This window comes from Hyperoodon ampullatus (assembly GCF_949752795.1).
Source record: "Hyperoodon ampullatus genome assembly, chromosome: 10".
Taxonomy (NCBI): Eukaryota; Metazoa; Chordata; class Mammalia; order Artiodactyla; family Ziphiidae; genus Hyperoodon; species Hyperoodon ampullatus.
The window spans coordinates 99991111-100016489 of record NC_136923.1 but is presented as its reverse complement, the minus strand read 5'-3'; the positions used below and the strand labels follow the sequence as shown (position 1 = coordinate 100016489).

Below are 25379 nucleotides of genomic sequence, written 5' to 3'. Positions count from 1 at the left end.
GAAGAGATAAATGAGACAGATTTACTAACAGGCACAAAACAAAACTCAACTGTCACTAACCTTGTAAAGTATTAGTTAGATCAGCGTATACTGCCTAGATAAACTCACTTATAAGCAAGCCAGCGCCATGGCTCAAAATGTAAAGTTTTTAAACATGAAATCCTGCAGGAACAACAGCTGGGCCCAGGCCAATTTTTAATGCTACATTGGCTCTAAAAGCAGATAATTATCTCCATTATCCCCTTTAGGCTCATGATAATAGCTACAAGGAAATACTTAGGCTGGAGCCTGCTGAGGAAGCCATTCCTGCTTCTAGCAACAAAATTAACTCCAAAGCCACCGCATGTTTCTAATGCTAACAACAAGGTAGTCCTCAGAGGTTAAAAGTTTCATTATTACTTCACATTCTGTGTGCTTTAATTCTTTCTTTTAGGAGAATACATTTACAGTCTGGATTCCCTGTTACCTGTAAAACTTTTCTATTTCACTGTGAAGACTATACTTTTAGCTTGAGGCCTCACGTCAGAAATAGCTTTGGCCCAAGAATGAAACAAGTCAAAACAACCATTCAGTTTTCTTTTTCTTACTAAGTTTTTTTTTTTTTTTTTTTTTTCGCGGTACGCGGGCCTCTCACTGCTGTGGCCTCTCCCGTTGTGGAGCACAGGCTCCGGACGCACAGGCTCAGCGGCCATGGCTCACGGGCCTAGCCGCTCCGCGGCATGTGGGATCTTCCCGGACCGGGGCACGAACCCGTGTCCCCTGCATCGGCAGGCGGACTCTCAACCACTGCGCCACCAGGGAAGCCCCTCTTTTTCTTACTAAGTTTTATCCAATATTTTTTTATATACTCAAAGTGTGTACAAGGAAAGTTATAAGTACATCTCAAAAGTAAACATAAGCATTCTTATCAATAATAATTTGAGTTTTACTTTTACTGTAATGACTAGAAAGCTTGTCAAGGTTAAGGAAGTGATGGTATGAACGAACAAGGGTGTGTTTGCAGTTACCATGCAAAGCCTGAAGTCAATTTTAATTTCTTTTTTTTGCGGGTACGCGGGCCTCTCACTGTTGTGGCCTCTCCCATTGCGGAGCACAGGCTCCAGACGCGCAGGCTCAGCGGCCATGGCTCACAGGCCCAGCCGCTCCGTGGCATGTGGGATCTTCCCGGACCGGGGCACGAACCCGTGTCCCCTGCATTGGCAGGTGGACTCTCAACCACTGCGCCACCAGGGAAGCCCCTGAAGTCAATTTTAGACTCTTTGCTCTTCTACTCAAAGAAACCAAATGTGATTGTGGGAGGTCTGTCCTCTCCAAGCTCCTCTGAGCATCAGAGGACCCAGGCTAACCTGGACTTGCACGCATACTCTTACGTAACTCAGTCATTAACCAAGCCCCCCTGCTACCTTCCCTCACAGGCCATTACATTACCCTCCAGTTTTGCTCTTTTCTCCCCAGAAAGATACTGTTTCATGTTGCCCTCCATTGTTATCTACCAGCATCGTGTGTCCTTGGACAAACTGAACAGTGTCAATATGGATCCGAGAAGTCCTGAGTTTCTGATACACCTCTAATTTTAAACTCAGTTACTAACAAACCTCCTTTTATTTTATAGTTTAATATGTTTAATAAATATCCTTTTAAGCAAACATCTCTCCATGTTAAAATATTCTGCTTAATGAAAAAAGTGATAAAACATAAACGTTTTTGACAGGTTTTTTTTTCTTTTTTTTCTTTTAGTTAAAAACTCCAGTATCCTGTTTGAAAAAGAAGCTTCATTTCATATCCTAATTACTGGTCATCAAACTTTTTCTTATGAATAAGTTTTTTTTTTAAGGTAAAAAATGTTTCGATTGTCTTACATCCTAGAAGGATTATCTTGTGCACCCATCTTGCTTTGGAGATTAATGCTCTTAGCATCAAGGGCAACACACACTAACTGCTAGATAAGCACTTTATCTGTGACTTCCCTCTCCTGGCTTCCACTTAAGAATTCTCTCTCCATCTCTCAGCAAATACTCAAGGACATCCATTTTGGCAGAGCATGCATCTGAAATAAAACAATATACAAAAATCTCTGGCTTACGTCTCTGGAGAACTTGGTTTAAGTTGTCTTGCATTGTTTCCCTACACGTGGGAAGAGTATGTTCATTTGTTTCATGGATCATATTCTTCAAATTTTCAAGAACTCGCATTTCTCGAAGACCACGTTTTTCCTATTAAAAGAAAGTAAACAGCTAGTACATATTGTGTCTTAAATCTTAGTAATTACTTTCTGGGATTTCCACCGAGGTTTTGGTTATGTTATTACCTACTACTGAAATTTACACAGCCTTCTTCTAGTTATTTGACAATAAATGAGGTCACAACCTGGAGGCATTTTTTTAAATTACGAAATGCTTCAAAAGTTGCAATGTAATATTTTTATACCTATGTTTAAAAATGGGCATGAGAAATACTAAAAGAACAAGAAGAGACCTAGACTCCATGTATTTCAACTGTGGCAAAGAAAGAAATGATCTGGTTTTAAATTTTATTTTGTTTTCTTACCATCATAAAGCTTCTATTATTACGCTCTGTATTTTTCATCTGATTCCAGTTTTCTCAACTAAAAATGTGTCATAAAAGTAATAGTATGTGGGTATTTCCCTGTACAGAAAAGAGTTAACACTGAGTGCCTGAGGCCTCCTCCTTACAAAGGCCTGCCTGCAAGGTTGGCCTTTGGCTGGGGGCTGGGAACTTGACCAGGAACAGCTCCCATGGAGGTATAAGCCACCTCGTTCCTTCTGGGAGTCTGGAAGTTTGATACACGCTAGGCAGAGGGTGCCTACTTGTCCAGTGCCCATTAAGAACCATGGACCCCCAGGTTCAGACAAGCTTCCCTGGGAGACACTATTTCATGCGTGTTGTCACAACTCACTGCTGGGGGCATTCTTGGAAGTTTCTGCCTGGCTTCCTACAGACGTCTCCCCATGCACCTGTTCCCTTTGCTGATTTTGCTCTGCATCCTTTTGCCATAATAGAGTTCAGCCACCAGTACAACCACATGCTGAGTCCTGTGAGTAATCAATGTACCTGGGGTGGTCTTGGGGACCCCCAGCCCATCCCCGCTTCTGAAAGCTGAGCTTAAACCACCCTTCCACTTGGGTGGGCTAGACTTAGTGACTTGCTTCCAAAGAATAGGGCAGGGAATGAGAAAAATACTAACTTTACAGTGGAGTCAATGAAGGTGACCTCATCAGTGATGTCATGGTGACAGCACGCACCTCCCAATGTAATGTGACAAGAAGGGCACTTTAACCTCTCTGGTACTCTTTCCCAAAGCCCATAAACCCAGTCTAATCTTAGGAAAAACAGCAGACAAACCCAGATTGGGGGACATTCTACAGGATACTGCCCAGGACTCAAGATTGTCAAGATCAAGAAAAACAAGGAAAGACTGAGAAACTGTCACAGACCAAAGAGGACTAGACAGACATGACAATTAAATGCAGTGTGATGCCCTGGATTACATCCCCGAACAGGAAGAGGACTGCAATGTAAAAACTAGTGAAATCCAAATAAAGTCTGGTGTTTCATTAGCAGTAATGTATCAATGTCAGTTTCTTAGTTTTTCCCAATGTAGCGTGGTAATTAATGTAAAACATTAACAACGGGAGGGGACTTCCCTGGTGGCACAGTGGTTAAGAATCCACCTGCCGGGCTTCCCTGGTGGCGCAGTGGTTGAGAGTCCGCCTGCCGATGCAGGGGACACGGGTTCGTGCCCCGGTCCGGGAAGATCCCACATGCCGCGGAGCGGCTGGGCCCGTGAGCCATGGCTGCTGGGCCTGCGCGTCCGGAGTCTGTGCTCCGCAACGGGAGAGGCCACAACAATGAGAGGCCCACGTACCACCAAAAAAAAAAAAAAAAAAAAAAAAAAAAAAAAAAAAAAAAAAGAATCCACCTGCCAATGCAGGGGACACGTTCGAGCCCTGGTCCGGGAAGATCCCACATGCCGTGGAGCAACTAAGCCCGTGCGCCACAACTACTGAGCCTGCGCTCTAGAGCCCGCGAGCCACAACTACTGAAGCCCGTGCACCTAGAGCCCGTGCTCCGCAACAAGAGAAGCCACCGCAATGAGAAGCCCTCACACCACAATGAAGAGTAGCCCCTGCTCACCGCAGCTAGAGAAAGCCCGCGCGCAGCAACAAAGACCCAAAGCAACCTAAATAAACAAACAAACAAAACAAAACAAGGGGGGGGTGAGAGGTATAGGAGACCTCTGTACTACCTTAGTAACTTTACTGTAAATCTTAAAATAATACAAGATGAAAAGTTTACTTTAAAAAGGGTGGTAAACTTGATTGTAAGGAAATAATGTTAGTTACTGGGGGTTTTGTTTTGAACCATTTTTACGGAGCAGCTGTGGTCAGATTTTCACTCAAATTTTTCCATAATAAAAAATGTTAAACTTACACAAAAGTTGCGAGAGAATGAAAGAATGAATCCTCACGTACTCATCACCAAGCTTCAACTCGTGGCTGACTTTGTTCCCCCGTAACACTCCGTACATCCCCCTACCCACAATCCTAGATTCTTTTAAAGCAATATTTCAACATCTACCTTTAAAAAACAAGGACTCCTCTTTAAAAAAAAAAAAAAAAAGAATGAAACCACAGCCCCCTTCCCCTCCCCCAGCCCCCACCCGCCCACTCACTCTCTCTTTCTCAACAATAATTCTTCAATACTAAATATCAACGAAGTACTCACATTAGCTCAAAAATCCCAATGTTTCCTTCTATACCCCAGTTCGTTTAGACCAAAATCTAAATAAGATTCATACACTGCAACTGGTTAATATGTTTCCTAAATCCTTTTTAATCTATAGATTTCCCTTCCATTTTTTTTCCACCTTGCAATTTGAAAAAAGCGAGTCATGTGTTCTGCACAGTTTCCCACAAACTGTTTTTTAACTGAATGAATTCTAATGGTGTGATTTAAGATATCCTTTTGTCTCTTCTCTTTCCTGTAAATTAGTAGTTAGAACTAGAGGCTTGATCAGATTCACGGTTTGTTTTGTTCTTTGTTTGCAAGCATATTTCAGAGGTAGAGACTGGTTCAAGATGGCAGAGCAGAAGGACGTGTGCTCGCTCCCTCTTGCAAGAGCACTGGAATCACAACTAACAGCTGAACAACCAACAGGAAGACACTGGAACTCACCAAAAAAAAGATACCCCACATCCAAAGACAAAGGAGAAGCTGCAATGAGATGGTAGGAGGGGCGCAATCACAATAAAATCAAGTCCCATGACCACTCGGTGGGTGACTAACAAACTGGAGAACACTTATACCACAGAAGTCCACCCACCGGAGTGAAGGTTCTGAGCCCCACGTCAGGCTTCCCAACCTGGGAGTCCGGCAACAGGAGCAGAAATTCCCAGAGAATCAGACTTTGAAGGCTAGTGGGATTTGACTGCAGTAGTTCGACAGGACTGGGGGAAACAGAGACTCCACTCTTGGAGGGCACACACAAAGTAGTGTACGCATCAGGATCCAGGAGTAGTGACCCCATAGGAGACTGAACCAAACCTACCTGCTAGTGTTGAAAGGTCTCCTGCAGAGGCAGGGGGTGGCTGTGGCTCACCATGGGGACAAGGACACTGGCAGCAGCAGTTCTCAGAAAGAAGTACTCCCCTTGGCGTGAGCCCTCCCAGAATCCGCCATTAGCACCACCAAAGACCCCGGGTAGGCTCCAGTGCTGGGTCGCCTCAGGCCAAACAACCAACAGGGAGGGAACCCAGCCCCACCCATCAGCAGACAAGCGGATTAAAGTTTTACTGAGCTCTGCCCACCAGAGCAACACCCAGCTCTACCCACCACCAGTCCCTCCATGAGGAAGCTTGCACAAACCTCTTAGATAGCCTCATCCACCAGAGGGCAGACAGCAGAAGCAAGAAGAACTACAATTCTGCATCTTGTGGAACAAAAACCACATTCACAGAAAGATAGACAAAATGAAAACACAGAGGACTTTGTACCACATGAAGGAACAAGACAAACCCCAGAAAAACAACTAAATGAAGTGGAGATAGGCAACCTTCCAGAAAAATAATTCAGAATAATGATAGTAAAGATGATCCAGGACCTCCAAAAAAGAATGGAGGCAAAGATTGAGAAGATGCAAGAAATGTTTAACAAAGACCTAGAAGAATTAAAGAACAAACACCTAGAAGAATTAAAGAACAAACAAACAGAGATGAACAATACAATAACTGAAATGAAAAACACACTAGACGGAATCAACAGCAGAATAACTGAGGCAGAAGAAGACAAGTGACCTGGAAGACAGAACGCTGGAATTCACTGCTGCGGAACAAAATAAAGAGAATGAAAAGAAATGAAGACAGCCTAAGAGACCTCTGGGACAATATTAAATGCACCAACATTCGCATTATATGGGTCCCAGAAGGAGAGGAGAGAGCGAAAGGACCCGAGAAAATATATGAAGAGATAACAGTCGAAACCTTCCCTAACATGAGAAAGGAAATAGCCACCCAAGTCCAGGAAATGCAGAGTCCCAAGCAATATAAACCCAAGGAGAAACACGCCAAGACACACAGTAATCAAATAGACAAAAATAAAAGAAAAATTATTAAAAGCAACAAGGGAAAAACAACAAATAACATACAAGGGAACTCCCATATGGTTAACAGATGATTTCTCAACAAGCCAGAAGGGGGTGGCACAATATATTTAAAGTGCTGAAAGGGAAGAACCTACGACCAAGATTACTCTACCCAGCAAGGATCTCATTCAGATTCGACGGAGAAATCAAAAGCTCTGCAGACAAGCAAAAGCTAAGAGAATTCAGCACCACGAAACCAGCTCTACAACAAATGCTAAAGGAACTTCTCTAAGTGGGAGACACAAGAGAAGAAAAGGACCTACAAAAACAAACCCAAAACAAATAAGAAAATAGTAACAGGAACATACATATCGATAATTACCTTAAATATGAATGGATTAAGTGCTCCAACCAAAAGACACAGGCTTGCTGAGTGGATAGAAAAACAAGACCCACATATATAGTCTACAACAGACCCACTTCAGACCTAGGGACACATACAGACTGAAAGTGAGGGGATGGAAAAGATATTCCATGCAAATGGAAATTAAAAAAAAGCTGTAGTAGCAATACTCATATCAGATAAAATAGACTTTAAAATAAAGAATGTTACAAGAGACAAGGAAGGACACTATATAATGATCAAGCGATCAAGAAGAAGATAGAACAATTATAAATATATACGGACCCAACACAGGAGCACCTCAATACATAAGGTAAATGCTAACAGTTATAAAAGAAGAAATTGACAGTAACACAATAATAGGGGGACTTTAACACCTCACTTACACCAATGGACAGATCATCCAGACAGAAAATTAATAAGGAAACCAAGCTTTAAATGACACACCAGACCAGATATATTTAATTGATATTTATAGGACATTCCATCCAAAAACAACACATCACATGTTCTTCTCAAGTATGCACGGAACATTCCCCAGGATAGATCACATCTTGGGTCACAAATCAAGCCTCAGTAAATTTAGGAGAATTGATATATCAAGCATCTTTTCTGACCACAATGCTATGAGATTAGAAATCAATTACAGGGAAAAAAACGTAAAAAACACAAACACATGGAGGCTAAGCAATACATTACTAAAAAATGAAGAGATCACTGAAGAAATCAAAGAGGAAATAAAAAAATACCTAGAGACAAATGACAATGAAAACACAACGATCCAAAACCTATGGGATGCAGCAAAAGCAGTTCTAAGAGGGAAGTTTACAGCTATACAAGCCTACCTCAAGAAACAAGGAAAACTCAAATAAACAACCTAACCTTACACCTAAAGGAATTAGAGAAAGAAGAACAAACAAAACCCAAACGTAGCAGAAGGGAAGAAATCATAAAGATCAGAGCAGAAATAAATGAAATCGAAACAAAGAAAACAATAGCAAAGATCAATAAAACTAAAAGCTGGTTCTTTGAGAAGATAAACAAAATTGATAAGCCATTAGCCAGACTCATCAAGAAAAAGAGGGAGAGGACTCAAATCAATAAAATTAGAAATGAAAAAGGAGAAGTTACAACAGACACCGCAGAAATACAAAGCATCCTAAGAGACTACTACAAGCAACTATGCCAATAAAATGGACAACCTGGAAGAAATGGACAAATTCTTAGAAAGGTATAACCTTCCAAGACTGAAACAGGAAAAAATAGAAAATATGAACAGACCAATCACAAGTAATGAAATTGAAACTGTGATTAAAAATCTTCCAACAAACAAAAGTCCAGGACCAGATGGCTTCACAGGTGAATTCTATCAAACATTTAGAGAAGAGGTGACACCCATCCTTCTCAAACTCTTCCAAAAAATTGCAGAGGAAGGAACACTCCCAAACTCATTCTATGAAGCCACCATCACCCTGATACCAAAACCAGACAAAGATACTACAAAAAAAAAAGAAAATTACAGACCAATATCACTGATGACTATAGATACAAAAATCCTCAACAAAACACTAGCAAACAGAATCCAGCAACACATTAAAAGGATCATACACCACGATCAAGTGGGATTTATCCCAGGGATGCAAGGATTCTTCAACATATGCAAATCAATGTGATACACCATATTAACAAATTGAAGAATAAAAACCATATGATCATCTCAATAGATGCAGAAAAAGCTTTTGACAAAATTCAACATCCATTTATGATTAAAAACTCTCCAGAAAGTGGGCATAGAGGGAACCTACATCAACATAATAAAGACCATATATGACAAACCCACAGCAAACATCATTCTCAATGGTGAAAAACTAAAAGCATTTCCTCTAAGATCAGGAATAAGACAAGGATGTCCACTCTTGCCACTATTATTCAACAGAGTTTTGAAAGTGCTAGCCACAGCAATCAGAGAAGAAAAAGAAATAAAAGGAATACAAATTGGAAAAGAAGAAGTAAAACTGTCACTGTTTGCAGATGACATGATATTATACATAGAGAATCCTAAACATGCCACCAGAAAACTCCTAGAGCTAATCAATGAATTTGGTAATGATTCAGGATACAAAATTAATGCACAGAAATCTCTTGCATTCCTATACACTAATGATGAAAAATCTGAAAGAGAAATTAAGGAAACACTCCCATTTACCATTGCAACAAAAAGAATAAAATACCTAGGAATAAACCTACCTAGGAAAACAAAAGACCTGTATGCAGAAAACTGTAAGACACTGATGAAAGAAATTAAAGATGATACAAACAGATGGAGAGATATACCATGTTCTTGGATTGGAAGAATCAATACTGTGAAAATGACTATACTACCCAAAGCAATCTACAGATTCAATGCAATCCCTATCAAATTACTAATGGCATTTTTTACAGAACTAGAACAAAAAATATTAAAATTTGTATAGAGACACAAAAGACCCCAAATAGCCAAAGCAGTCTTGAGGGAAAAAAACAGAGCTGGAGGAATCAGACTCTCTGACTTCAGACTATACTATAAAACTACAGTAATCAAGAAAATATGGTACTGGCACAAAAACAGAAACATAGATCAATGGAACAAGATACAAAGCACAGAGATAAACCCATGCACCTATGGTCAACTGATCTATGACAAAGGAGGCAAGGATATACAATGGAGAAAAGACAGTCCCTTCAATAAGTGGTGCTGGGAAAACTGGACAGCTACATGTAAAAGAATGAAATTGAAACACTCCCTAACACCATACACAAAAACTAAACTCAAAATGGATTAGGGACCTAAATGTAAGACTGGACACTATAAAACTCTTAGAGGAAAACATAGGAAGAACACTCTTTGATATAAATCACAGCAAGATCTTTTTTAACCCACTTCCTAGAATAATGGAAATAAAAACAAAAATAAACAAATGGGACATACTGAAGCTTCAAAGCTTTTGCACAGCAAAGGAAACTATAAACAAGACGAAAAGACAACCCTCAGAATGGGAGAAAATATTTGCAAACGAATCAACGGACAAAGGATTAACCTCCAAAATATATCAACAGCTCATGCAGCTGTATACTAAAAAACAAACAACCCAATGCAAAAATGGGCAGAAGACCTAAATAGACATTTCTCCAAAGAAGACATACAGATGGCCATGAAGCACATGAAAAGCTGCTCAACATCACTAATTATTAGAGAAATGCAAATCAAAACTACAGTGAGGTATCACCTCATACCAGTTAGAATGGACATCATCAGAAAATCTACAAACAACAAATGGGAAAAGGGAACCCTCTTGCACTGCTGGTGGGATTGTAAATTGATACAGCCACTATGAAGAACAGTATGGAGGTTTCTTAAAAAACTAAAAATAGAACTACCATACGACCCTGCAATCCCACTACTGGGCATATACCCTGAGAAAACCATAATTCAAAAAGACACATGCACCCCAATGTTCACTGCAGCACTATTTACAATAGCCAGGTCATGGACGCAACCTAAATGCCCAGTGACAGACAAATGGATAAAGAAGATGTGGTACATATACCCAGTGGAATAATTATTCAGCCATAAAAAGGAACGAAACTGGGTCACTGTAGAAACCTGGATGGATCTATAGTCTGTCATACACAGTGAAGTAAGTCAGAAAGAGAAAAAACAAATATCGTTTATTAATGCCTATATGTGGAATCTAGAAAAATGGTACAGATGAACTGGTTTGCAAAGGAGAAACTGAGACACAGATGTGGAGAACAAACGTATGGACATCAAGGGGGGAAAGTGGGGAGGGTGTGTGTGTGTGGTGGTGTGATGAATTGGGAGATTGCGATTGGCATATGTACACTAATATGTATAAAATAGATAGCTAATAAGAACCTGCTGTATAAGAAAAGTAAAATAAAATTCAAAAAAAAAAGGAATATTTCAGAGGTGGGCTGTGCACTTTCAACAGGATGCTGCTAACATTCTGTCTTCATTTATCAGCAGGAATACTTTCATAAAGAGAAATTTCCCCTCGACAACTATTTGGTTACTCTGAGATATGCTCATATGAAAGGCAGAATAAAACATTTGATTATTTCTCTTTATTCACCAGTTTCAAAAATAATGGTTTGGTTTCCTAAATTTGCTAAAGGTTTTTTTTTTTTGGTATGTTTCCACGCATTCCTATGACTCATAGGAATATTTGAAGTTTTTAATCCATTGCAGTATTTGCCCTCCCTGATGCTGAAATCATCTTATCTATTTCCAGGGAGAGCCTATTTACCTTGGCTCTGGAATGCTTCAGTCCAAACCCCAGTGCTCCTTAGTAGCTTCTTTGCTTTCTAGTTAGACCTGATGCTCCAGGCTCTTCTTGTCCATTTCCTGACCCAGACTAGGAATCAGCAGGTCTCTAAACACCACTGGTATTTAGAGACTGAGCACTAAGGGTCAGTCATCATTTCTAGCCCTTTGAGTGGACAAGGCTAGGAAATAGGTATTTTTGTGAAAAGAAAAGAAACATCTTAAGTTCACATTCCTAATCAAACTTAAATTCAGGGGACTTCCTTGGTGGCTCAGTGGTTAAGAATCCTCCTGCCAATGCAGGGGACGAGTTTGAGCCCTGGTCCGGGAAGATTCCACATGCCACGGAGAACTAAGCCTGTGCACCATAACTACTGAGCCTGCGCTCTAGAGCCCGCAAGCCACAACTACTGAGACTGCGCGCCTAGAGCCCGTGCACCGCAACGAAGAGAAGCCCCCGCTCGCCATGACAAGAGAAAGCCCGCGCACCGCAACAAAGACCCAACACAGCCAAAAATAAATAAATTTATTTTTTAAAAAAAACCTTAAATTCGGGACTACAGGATTTTTAATTACCCTCCTGTCTTTATGTTTCTTTTTCAATTCTCAAAATACCAACAGAGTTACTCATTTGCTTTATCACCAAGTCAATGAAATAACAATACCAGTGCCAGAATTAACAAAATTACTGAAAATAATTTCAGGGATTTTTTTTTTTAACTTTCTGCTCTGAAGGGTATTCCACTAGAAATGTACACAGTCAAATTACTGCGTTTTAAAGTTACCTGGAAGAATTTCTCTGCGTGGCAACGCCACCATCTAGGAAAATAGGTTTGCTTTTTTACATGTTACTTGATTTTTAGGGATTGCTCCTTAAAATTTAATTTTCTTTTAAATTATGTAACATATTTACATGGCTCCCAAACTACATCTAAAAATATATACATTCAAAAAAGTCTAGCTTCTACCACTATCTTTTATTTTATTTTATTTTTTTTATTAATTTATTTATTTATGGCTGTGTTGGGTCTTCGCTTCTGTGCGAGGGCTTTCTCTAGTTGTGGCAAGCAGGGGCCACTCTTCATCGCGGTGCGTGGGCCTCTCACTATCGCGGCCTCTCTTGTTGCGGAGCACAGGCTCCAGATGCGCAGGCTCAGTAATTGTGGCTCACGGGCCCAGTTGCTCCACAGCATGTGAGATCTTCCCAGACCAGGGCTCGAACCCGTGTCCCCTGCATTGGCAGGCAGATTCTCAACCACTGCGCCACCAGGGAAGCCCTACCACTATCTTTTGAATCCTATTCCTGCTATCACTCTCTTTAGAGAATTATTTTTACATTTTTATCCTGCCATTGTCTTAAGGCTATACATCTACATGTATACATAGGTATGTGTATGTATATACACAGACGCATATATAAACATATATGTGTGTATATACACATATGTATAAATATATTTCAATTCCTTCTTAAACAGAAACATGATATACAGACTTTTCTTATTTCACTTTGAGTCACGCTGATTAACACACACACACCCACAACGTATATAATCTTTCTCTATGTGGTCATGCAGTCTATTTGTTCTCTCTTTTGGGTATCTCTTTCAGTATTTTAAAAAGTTGGCGCTTTTGTTCTCATGGTTATGTTTACACTAATACTTCTTACAATACCCTGGTCTCCACTCTGGCTACTGTCTGTTGGTTCCCTACTCTAAGCAAGATTAGTATTAGGTGGTCACCTCTTCTGTCTCTAGCCTTTCCCTCACCCTCAGAATCTAATCTGCAATAGCATCCTTTCCCTCCCAGTTAATACTGATAAGGCAACAACTGAGGACAGTCTCCTTTTCATATGCCCTCCCCTCTCCTTCCGTTTTCTGATAGGCTGTATCTACATGGGCAGAAGACAGAGCCACCGCATGTGACCTGGTTAGGCTCTCTCCCTTATAGCCATTGTTTAGCCTTAAATTACACGTTATAGTAAGTGAATTTGTACCGTCACCTCTCTAACAGCCCATTAATGACAATAATTTAAACAACAAATAGGCCCATCTGGTTTGTGTTTGTTTTTATGCTGGTATTTTTGGCTAAGGTATACGGTTGACACCTACTACAAAAGGAAGACTATAGGGCTTCCCTGGTGGCGCAGTGGTTGAGAGTCCGCCTGCCGATGCAGGGGACACGGGTTCGTGCCCCGGTCCAGAAAGATCCCACATGGCGCGGAGCGGCTGGGCCCGTGGGCTGTGGCCGCTGAGCCTGCGCGTCTGGAGCCTGTGTTCCACAACAGGAGAGGCCACAACAGTGAGAGGCCCATGTACCGCAAAAAAAAAAAAAAAAGGGAAGACTATAAACCAACATCTGTTTATTTGTTATATGAATATTATTTCTGGGGTGAAAATTCTCAGAGCAAAGCACAGCACCAATGAAGCTTGGTTTCTGATGTATAACACCCCATAAAATTAAATATACAGTTAATTTTTCTCAAGTTGAAATTAATAACAAGCGCTCAGGTAATGTGCTTCAAGACAGTGCCTGGCACTAAATGCTTCCAAATGTTAGCAATTGTTCATAATGTTAGTACAGTCACTGTAATATTTACATTAAAGATGTAACTTGATAGTATTAGAGAGGAAATGAGAGACCAATGTAGTATTTAAAATTTTCTTTCCATCACAAAATGGTCAGTCCCACAAGTTTTTTTTCCTCACAAGTTTTAAAACCGTTATCATACATACATGAATCTATTACATGCCACATGGGATCGACTTCTTCCTGATATTTAATACCCTGACAGCTACTCTTACAACCTAACAAAAATGAGATCAGATGTCAAATGAAATTCTTGTCTGTGCTGCCTTTTAAGGGACTTTATCTTTTTATCAGTACAACTCACATGCAGATGCAGTAATAAGAACCCTCACACCTCCTGTAACTACTGTACTTATTTTAACAAATTTTTTTGCCTCAATTTTAATCAACATTTCCTCCATTTTTTCCCTCTTTCTCTAACATCTGTTTTTCTTTCTCAGTTCAAGTATCAGTCCCCTTCTGAAGATTTCCCTCCCAGCTCAGCTGGGAGTTATCTCCTCTTCTGAGATTTCAATCACTTTGTGCTTATTTTATCATAATAATTTCACCATTACAATCTGTTCTCCGCAGACTGTAAATTCCTGAAGGTAGAGACGGTTTCGTATCTATTTTTGCGTACCCAGTGTGACAGACAGCTCTGCATCCATCCCCCTCCTCTCCTCCTCTCAACACCCAAATACCACGTGCTGGTAAACCTGCGCGTAACAGACACAGCTAGCCGTCGCCCACCTGCCGTCCTTTCTGCTGCATCAAGTGCACGCACCACGGCTGGACTCCCACAGCTACCCTGTGAGCGTGAGCCTGGGGTGAGAGCAGCACGGCAGTGCGGAAGAAGGAGAAGCTGGAGGAAGAGCTGACGTCCTGGGGCTGCCACACCAGCCCCAGGCTCTGGCTGCTGTGAGAGGAAAGTAAGCACTTAGGAAAGCCACTCTCCTCAGGTGTCTGTCACTAGTGACCAAACACCTTCCTTATGATACACCAAGGTATTCAGGAACCAGTCAATAAAGCAGTCAGAGATTGAGGTTTGCTGAAGATGAGTTCGTGCAGGACTGCACAGCCCCTAAGCACTTCATAAACGCTGACCTGCACGGCCTCCCCTGTGTCCCACACGAGAGAGGCCCCGGCGTCTCTGCAGCTGGAAAGATAACAGTGCAGAAGATCACGCCTTTACTCGCTGACACAACCAGACAGGCTCACTGGAGGGGCCCTGCCGGGATCTCTGTTCATAGTATTTACTGGAATCGGGGGGAATAAAAGAGCTGTGTGCAGCTGGGAGCAGGCCAGTCAACTGTCCTGAAATACTAACAAACACAAAAAGAGAGCTTAAAATATTATAATAGAGCATTGATAATTTAAGCAATGCTGCCACCGTGTGGCACTTATTCCCTTCTTTTAGAAAGAAAATTTTATAAAGAAAAAGATTATCGTTGCCGCGTGCGTTAACTTTTAAAAATATATAAACTATAAACGAGTTTCCTTTTAAATGCTAGCCAGTTTTTCTTCAAGTGAACCACATTTAAGTGACCTAGGGAAGACAAAACTTAAGGACCTACTGTGTGGCACATGGAACCATATACAATATCATGTAATAACCTGTAATGGAAAAGAATCTAACAAAGACTATACATATATATGTATGGGTGTGCGTGTATATATATGTATGTATAACTGAATCACTCTGCTGTACACCTGAAACACTGTAAATCAACTGTACTTCAATTTAAATAAAAAAGATGAAACTTGTAGGAAGCCCTGACAGCTCTGCCTCCCCGTTCCTCCGGTCCAGCCGTGCGACGCTGGGGAAAGACCACTTTTATTAAATAGAGGATGTTTTTATTTGGGCCAAGATAGAAAAGAACGGTAAGTAATGCACATATCTATTCAAATCTAAATCTCTAAAATGCTTTCAGCTTTTCTCTCGTAATTTGAGGGGAAAGGTTAGTGTGTAACAGACAGAAAAGGCAGCCGAGCCTGATGTACAGGAAAGCTTCCAGGAGACACTAAAAAAGACGGACCGGGGAGGTGACTGCGTGAAAGGACGGCATCAAGTTCTTTTCAAGAAGAGGAGTCATGTGACCAATTAGCTGGTGAGAGCGCAAACGCAGCAGACGAAATATTTTTGAGCCCTTCAGAGACCATTCTTCAGTGACTACATGAGCCTGCCCTGCTGCATAAAGGCTGGGCCCCTGTCTGTCTTACTCAGGGATACAGCACTGGTTCCTGACAGGAGGTCTCACACAAAATAAGTGCTGAAGACATTTTGTTTCACTTTCTATAATAAGCTTACATCTGTCATACCCAGTGTGAAAATTTTATTCTTTAGTAAACATTTTCCTGAGATGTCTATGCCATTTGCTTAGCAAATCGCTGTTTTCCCTAAAGATATTAAAAACTGAACCAAAACTCATTCAAAGTATTGCAAATTCTGAATACAATTTTAATTTGATTCTACTTGCTCCCATCTTTCTCTTAATAATAAGTTACCAACACGTGCCTAACATCGACATACCAGGGATTTAAAAAAATGATACATTACTTAATCCTCACAAAAACTCTGCAGTATGCATTATTGTTCCCGTTTTAAAAAAGAGGAAACTAGGCCTTAATAAAGCAAATAATCACAGCTAGGAAGAGGGATACCAGGATTTGAGCCCAGATACGTCACATGTCCAGCTCCAAGGCCCATGTTCTTTTACGCTTCAGCACAGCCCTGTCTCCAAAGAGACCCTGGAGGGCTGAACAACGTGGAACCCAGGAACTAACTGCTCTCCTCTCAGGCACATGCCCGTCTTCTCTCGGCCCCAGTTAACAGAGGTGTTGGCTTCAAAAGGGAGTGAGCTCTTCAGTATAACATATTCCGCAGCATAAATGAAATAACACTTCTTTCATCATCCATTCAAGACTCAGTCTTGCTTGTACAGCCCTTTCACAGGAACCACCTACATTATCTAATGAGCACTCAGCCACTAATCAGCTGTGTGACCTTCTGCACATTTCTTTCCATCTCTGGGATCAGTGAAGTGGGGGTGGGGGTGGGTGGGTGGGTGTTGGATTAGAGAAGCCATCTTAATTCCAAAATTCTGCTTCTTTTAATATAAAGTAGGCCTTTAGATATACATTTACAAACTTTTAAAAAATAAAAGCTATTTAGCATTTCAAATTAACCAGACTGGCAAAAAATAAATAAAGATGACTTATGAAAGGATGTTGGAAAAGCCAGGTTTTAGGCCAAACTCTGTTAATTGTGCTTTTGAATCATATTAAGTACCTACCTTACAATGCACAAGACATTCTTTCAGGCACTTTGAACACAACAGAGCATAAGAAAGCTAAGTGTCTGGGCTTCCCTGGTGGTGCAGTGGTTGGGATTGCGCCTGCCAATGCAGGGGACATGGGTTCGTGCCCCGGTCCGGGAAGATCCCACATACCACAGAGCGGCTGGGCCCGTGAGCCATGGCCGCTGAGCCTGCGCGTCTGGAGCCTGTGCTCCGCAACGGGAGAGGCCACAACAGTGAGAGGCCCGCGTACCGCAAAAAAAAAAAGGTGTCTATATTCTAGGGAGGACAACGGGCAATAACTAAGCAAAGAGTAAGGAAAATACCGGTAGTAATAAGAGCTCATGGAAGGCAGAATTCAAGATGGTCCCTGAGAGCACCACCCCCAGGATATACACACCTCTCAGTTATTCAGTCAAACCCTACCGAGGTGCTGTTGTATAGCTATTCTGCAGGTTTACTTAAAGCCCCAAATAAGCTGACTTTAAGAAAAGGAGATTATCCCTAGAGGGCCTGACTCCATCAGGTGAGTCCTTAACAGGGATGGGACTCTTCTTGGTAAGAGAGGTTTAAAGCATGAAAGAGAGACTTCACTTATGTCTTTGAAGAAGGAAGGGGCCGTGTGGCAGGGAATATGGGTGGCCTCTAGGAGCTGAGAGCGGCCCTGGCCAACAGCAAGCAAGGAAATGGGAACTTCGTCTACCTGGGCAAGGAACTGAGTCCTGCCAAAATCCTGTGAGTCAGAAAGAGGACCCTGAGCACCAAATAAGAATGGAGCCTAGACAGCTCCTTGATTTTAACCTTGTAAGACCGTGAGCAGGGTACCCACCATTCTGTGCCCAGACTTTATTCCCACTACTTTATCCTCACTATTGAATTGTTAATAATCTTTACATAGCGTGATGAGGGAACAGTCTATGGTTAATTTTCTGTCTGTGGGATAATTATTCTTACTCTACAACAGCAACAGTAATGATGACAAAGATAACTAATGGTTATTCCTAGGGACCAGAAAACATTCTAAGATACACACACCTTCCATCTTCACAATAACCCCGTGAAGCAGATATTAGGCAGACTGAGTCTCCTGAACCCAGCAATGGTGTGTAATGCTGCAGCTCTGTCTGTTTTCAGTGCTCTGTGCCACAGGCTTTCTGTACTTTTAAAGGGTTTATGGAAAGGTTCTCTCCTTTTAGCAGGTTTAGCCTGCCTGCTTGGTTGGAGTCTCATTTGAAAATAAAACCCCGGGAATTCTCTGACGGTCCAATGGTTAGGACTTGGTGCTCTCACTGCCAGGGGGTTCAATCACTGGCCGGGGAACTAAGATCCTGCAAGCCGCGAGGCCAGAAAAAAAAAAAGAAATAAAAGAAAACCCCAACTTCCACAAAATCACAAAACTGCTTGTGTAACATCATTTACCATCTACCCAACAGCAGCTTGGGATGTTACTATTCAACGCACAGTGAACCAATTATACATGTGCAAAAATCACCGTCAAACGAAACAGAACGGCAGGCTAGTGCATCAGGACTGTTGGGACATAGCACACAAGGTGGGGTGGGAGATGGTAAGGCTAGAAAGATAGGAGCCGGGTCACAGAAGGATGCTGGGCTTTGTCCTGTAGACAGAAATGATATCAAAGGTTTTTAAAAAGTTAACGTCAGAGCGCTCTGGCAGCAGGGTTAAGACTGGATTTGACTGGGTTGATAGAGCAGGCACACCAATCAGAAAGGACAGAGATTTGCTTTGTAACATTTGGAAGGCCTGACCACTGAATGTAACCTAAGGGGGAGGGAAGAGCCAAGGGCGATTCTCATGTTTTAACTTGAGTGCTTTGGGTAGATGTTGCTGCCCCAAATGAGAAAAAAAGATATAGAAAATGGGTCTGCACAACTGAGCCATTCATCTGTAAAATCACTTTTTTCATTATATCTCATTTTATACATGAAAACCTGAGCTCAACAGACAGTACACACCTGAGAGCAGGCACCGGAACTGGAGCCCAAGGCGCCTGCTGTCTACCCTCGTGCACCCTCCATTCATGTCAATGCCTCTGAATACTTTGTATATTTTATGAACACATGAACAGAAATCATAGATTTTATAACTAGGGAATTTCCCTTCCGTATATTAACACACTAACAATTAGGGCAGTCTTTTTACAAAATAGGTTTCAAATACTCACTTCAAATTCTTTCACAAAATAACGGGTTTCACCTTGGATAACTGGTCTGTGATCTAACAGTCTTGAATGAATTTCTCCGAGATCTGTAAAGACAAGATGAAATTCACGGTCAATCCACGCTAAGTGGCACAATCTCTAGCTTGTTTTACTCTTCCTGTTCCCATAAACGTATGAAGGTTAAAATCCAGTTCGGACTATGGATTATCCAGTCAGTAACTTGGTAAAGTACTTTTGAGGGCGATTTGGCAATATCTAATAAAGTTGAAGACATATACCTAGCAATTTCATGCCCAAGTATGTGCCCTAGAAAAACTCTTAAACAAAGGAAAGAGAAATGCATGTGTACTACCGCCTGAATATAACGTCAAAAGAGCAAAAAAGGGGAACGACCTAACATACTCATAGGATGGATATTACAAATCAGTGAGTGAAAATGAATACAGTGGGGTTACATTTATTAACAAGGATAAATCCCACAAATAAAATGTTAAGCAAAAAAGCAGCTTTCAGAAGGATAGAGCCATTTATATAAACTTTCAAAATACGCAAAATCACTCCCTGTTGGGACATATACAGAAGCCATAAAGCTATAAAGAAATGCACGAGAACGATAAACACCAAATTCAAGACAGCGGTTACCTTAGAGGAGGGAGGGCCGTGCAATGAGAGCAAAGGGCACGATGGGGCTCTTCACGTGTGTTTATTAATATGGGTGGTGAGTGTTCATTGTAAGTCTTTATAAGTCATAATTAAGGAAAAAAAGTTCTGAATTTTAACTGTTTTTGGTGAGTCATCCCGGGGTATATTCTGCTCTGATACCACTTACCACACTGTCCTGAACTTTCCTCTCTACTCCAGTGAGTATCTCAGAGACCAAATTGTTTGTATCATCCACAGAGGGTTAACATACATTTTTCTATATGACTGAGAAGCCATTACACTGATTTTGGGATATCTGCATCTGTGGCCTGATGTAATGGGAATTTACTTAGTCTTTGGAGAATTCAATTCTGTTCAGAAGTGGATAATGATCACTTCTGAAACCCTGACTGCGCTCCAAAACTTAAGATGTGAAGATTAGGGGGAAAAAGATTCTGAAACACACAAGACCACAGAAATTAAGCTGGTTTTGTAATAACATTATAACAACAAAACAAACACATTATAATAATTCAGAGTTGCAGGTATCCCAAGGATTACAAATTCTCTCAGTTTAATCATGTAAAGGTAAGCCACATATTTCCACATAAACTCAATCCTAGCCCTGCTACAGGCAAAGCACTCTTTTGTTGTTTGTTAACAAGACAAAAGATATAATCCTTTGTTCTCCAAAGTTCATACTCTAACGTGGGAGTTAGACAATCTCTTCACACAAAAGACAGAAATAAGCACTTCAACAGACTATGAGACAAGAAAAGACACAGTAAACTGCAGATCTCTCATTATCTAATAAAGTTCTGGCCCTGGATTTGCAGACCTTTAATGTAGTATGTGGATCTCTTTGCCCATCATAAGGAACAATTTACTGCAGAGTAAATTCTTCTGATAACACCCACATCGCCACCACTGTCACCTCACTGCTTCTCAAATCCATCCCTTCTGTTCCATCCTTGCTTGTCTTGGACTATTTCAACAGAGTGAGTCACACCCCTCTTCAACCCACTCCATGTACAGTCAATTCTGCTTATCTGCAGGACAGTAGGCCCTTTGTATTCTCTGATTCTGCAGTTACAAATTCACTTTATAAAGTAGGCAAGTTCACAAATGGGCAACCTGCAAGATGAGGATCCACTGTACCTGCCTGAGTCCTCTATTTAAAACACAGATCTAACCACAAGACTCTTGTTCCATAACAATATGGAACATTCAACAAGAAGTCCAATCTCCTTAAAAGGCAAGAATTCTTCTTCGGTCTGATTCCCACGTGTAGTTTCCCAGACATGCCATGCTGACTCAGGCCTCCACGCCTTTGTTCATGCTGTTCCAAACTAAGTCCAAAATATCCTTGCCCTCTTTTCTCAACTACTAACCCTTTATTCTTCAAGACTCAGGTCAGACACTCCATGCCCCAGGAAGCTCCCCGTCTCCTAACAGCCAACCACAGCCCAGAAAACCTCAAAGACCTGGGGCCTAAGTATTGAAATCATTTATTTATATATTTCCCTTTCACTAGACCCTGGCAATAAAACTCGACACGTATATTTTCACAACTGATAGTCTTCAAGTAAGATGAACTAAAAACAGATTTTCATAATGAAAATAGTAAATGGTTCCACAAAAAAACCCAAGAAGGTTCTAGACATATTTTCAATTATAACTCAATTTTGAATTACCTGAAAAACTTCCTTTGAATTACCTTCTTTTAAAGAAAGTACTACATCTGAAACTAATATATTGTAAATCAACTGTACTTCAATTTAAAAAAAAAAAGTACTACATCAAAATCACAAACTTCTGTGCATCAAAGGACACAATCAACAGAGTGAAAAGGCAACCCACGGAATGGGAGAAAATATGGGCAAATCATGGCTGTAAAGTGGCTAATATCCAGAATAGAAAAAGACCTCCTATAATTCAACAACAACAAAACACACTACCTGATTAAAAAATGGGCAAAACACTTGAACAGACATTTCTCCAAATAAGATTTGCAAACGTCTAGTAGGCACATAAAAAGATGTTCAACATCATTAACCTTAGGGAAATGCAAATCAAAACTACAAGATACTGGGACTTCCCTGGTGGTCCAGTGGGTAAGACACCGAGCTCCCAGGGCAGGGGGCCCGGGTTCGATCCCTAGTCAGGGAACTAGATCCCATGTGCCGCAACTAAGACCTGGCACAGCCAAAATAAATAAATAAATATTAAAAAAACAAAAACAAAACTACAAGATACTACCTCACACCCATTAGAAAGGCCACTACCAAAGAAACAGAAAATAACAAGTATTGTTTAGGTTGTGGAGAACACTTGTGAACTGTTGGTGGAATGTAAAACGGTTCAGCCACTATGGAAAACAGTATAGTAGCTGCTCACAGTTACAAATAGATTTATCATTTGATCCAGCAATTCAGCTGTGGGTATATATCCAAAACAACTGAAAGCAAGAACTTGCTATTTGTACATCCATGCTCACAAGGGCCAAAAATGGGAAGCAATCCAAGTGTGCATCCATGGGTGAATGTATACCCAAAATGTGGTGTGTGTGTGTGTGTGTGTGTGTGTGTGTGTGTGTGTGTATACAATGAAATATCTGAATCATATTCAGCTTTAAAAAGGAAGGAAATTCTGACACATGCACGATTTTACTTATATCAAGTACCTAAGTAGCCACATTCAGAAACAGAAAGTAAAATGGTGGCTGGCTGGGGCCGGGGAAAGGGGAGACTGGGGAGTCCGTGTTCATGGGTACACAGCTTCAGTCTGGGAAGATGAAATAGTTATGGAGCTGGATGGTGGTGACGGTTTCACAACAACGTGAAACGTACCAATGCCGCTGAATTGTATGCTAAAATATGATTAAGGGAAACTTTATATTCCATGTATTTTACCGTAATTAAAAAAAATTTAATAGTTCACTAAGATTGCACATGTAAACAATTATAATTAACGCCTAACACCCATGCACTACGCCCACTAGATTTGAGACACCTGAATTCTAACTAACTAGATTTGAGACACCTGAATTCTACACAAACCTGACAGATACGGTTAAAATGCAATAGGCATGAACACGAGGATGCCATTCCCTGGGCAGCGCTGAGGGGCGCTGGAATCCTACAAGGGTTTCAACACTGCAAGACGGTAGGGCTGCCGGCAGAAGCGAGGGGGTTAAGAGGACGGAGATGAGGCGGTGCGGTATTTAACTGGCAAAGATCTTCCTGCAGGAAACAGTTGTTTAGAGCCCGGAGAATCAAACCAATTCAGGTTCTGTGAGAATCCGGGCTGTAGCTAGGTTGTGACCTTCTCCCAGCTCAAAGCAGACAGGACGAGTGGACATCGGTACACGTGTTGGGGGCCTTTCGTGTTTTAAGATGCCTTCATGTTCTCTCGTTTCCACCTTGCACGACCCAGGAGCAGACAGGGTCAGAGCGAACGACCTAGGCACACACCTCCTAAGCGGCCTGCCTGGGTGCGCGGGCTCTTCCCGACTCCCAAGTTCAGGGCATCACACGTGGGTCGCGAGCCCGCGTCCACGGCAGCTCCACGCAGGGTCCCGGGCTGGGGGAGGGGAGAGGGCAGCCCGACGGCTCCCGGCTGCGGCTTCTACGAGGAAGCAGGAGGGGCTAGGGCGGTTTGCTGTTACTGGGAGGCACCTGGCGCGGGGAAACAGGCGCCAACGCGCACAGACCCCTCCCGCCACCCACCCACCGCCCCACCGCAAACGCCAGGCCGCCCGGGAGCCGGGGGTCGACCTGGGTCCCGCCGCGCTGGGACCACCGGGCCGAGAACCCTAGTACTCCGTACCCTTGATAATGAGGTGGGCTGGCGAGCCCGCGGTCCCCGGCGAGTCCTTCTTCTTGCTGCCGCCGCCGCCCGGGGCGGCCTCACAAACCTCGGGGGTCTCCGTCCCTCCGCCGCTCATCCCGGCCAGCTCCGCCCACCCGCGGCCGCGCTGCGCCTGCGCAAACCTACGCGGCCCGCTTTCCCCGCGCGGGGTTTTGGCGTCATCAAAGGGCATCGGGGAAGCTGAGTCTACCCAGCGGGCGGTTCCCATAAAGCCACTATGGTGTGGCCAGGGACGTGAGCTTGAAGAAGCCGGTGCCGCCATGCTGGGTTAGGGCAGATGCTGCCGGAATAGGAAGGTGTCTGAAAGTTAGAGCTCAATTTATTCCTCCCTAAACCTGCTGGAATTTATCATGGTTTAGAGAGGTTGGCGGAGAGGGGATCTAGTCATAGATGAATATGAATAATAGTGTGTAAATACATTATCTGTATTATTACCTGCCACCGGTATTTAATAGAGGTTGTTGACGTGCATGCTTTGCCACATTTGCTCATCATGGCAACTGCGGGAAACAGTTTTGTCATTTCTTTCTAACAAAAGAAGAAACAGGATTAGAGATTAAGTATTTTGCCCAAATCACTTCTCAGACTCATTCATGCCCATGTAAGGAGCAAAAGCGTCTGTTCTTGGCATTTGTATTTACAAAATCTCAACCAGTTGTTATAGGGGCTAAGATAAAATAAATGCATATAATTATGGAAGGGACCATAATTTGCTAGGCTGCTCTGATTCGTAGCCTTGAAGAGACAAATCTGGTGCTGACAGATTTGTATCTAGTGCTGCTGTTTGGTAAACTCCTTAGAGTTGGTCTTGTATTCTCAACAAGTTGTCATTCCCTTCCTGGCACAGGCCCTCCCCCATAGCCTCTGCTTTAGCTCCTGCCTGAAGTACCTAGATAATAGTAATTGATGCAATTTTCCTGAGGTGTTTCGCAGATGTGAACCCACCCCCACCAAATGGAAGATGTTAACTACTTGATGACTATGAGCATGTAGCCCCAGGCCTCCCGGAGCCTAAGGACTGATAAAGTTAACCCCTGTGACACCACCCTGTTCCTTCATCATCAGCCAATCAGAGTATTGTGCACGATCTGATCGCGTATCCTGCAAACCCCTCCCCCCACCTTGCACTTGGCCTTTAAAAATGCTTTGCCGAAACCCTTCAGAGAGCAGGAGGCTTTTTAGGACGTGAGCCACCTTGTCTCCTTGCATGGCCTTGCAATAAACCTTTCTCTGCTCCAAACGCCGACGTTTCGTCGGGCACATGAACTTGCGTTAATATTTGTGCCTGTTCAAACAACAGACGGTGCAACTTTTCAGTGACTCCTTCATCTCCTGTGTTCACCCAGTGGTTCTAAGAATCATCTCTTAATCTCTCCCTTCTCCCTCCTCTCTTCCTGCACTGTCCTTACCCTCAAGGGTCTCTCAGTCACCAACATTTACAGTCTAGGGCCTTGTATATGATAGGATGGAGTTAAGTGCAGCACATGTGTGGG

The 25379-nt window shown here is 42.1% G+C and overlaps 1 protein-coding gene across 1 annotated transcript in view; it reads right to left on the bottom strand.

Annotated features, from left to right (window-relative positions):
* The window catches only part of BLOC1S5 (biogenesis of lysosomal organelles complex 1 subunit 5), a 40299-nt gene extending 16301 nt beyond the window's left edge, over positions 1 to 23998 (bottom strand). The window contains exons 1-3 of the mRNA XM_079713301.1: positions 23845 to 23998; positions 19378 to 19460; positions 2084 to 2213 (exon numbers count right to left, since the gene is read on the bottom strand). Of these exons, the coding sequence (XP_079569427.1) occupies positions 2084 to 2213; positions 19378 to 19460; positions 23845 to 23962 (331 nt within the window). The 5' untranslated portion in view covers positions 23963 to 23998. The remainder of the gene's footprint in view (positions 1 to 2083; positions 2214 to 19377; positions 19461 to 23844) is intronic.
* Between the last annotated feature and the right edge of the window lie 1381 nt (positions 23999 to 25379).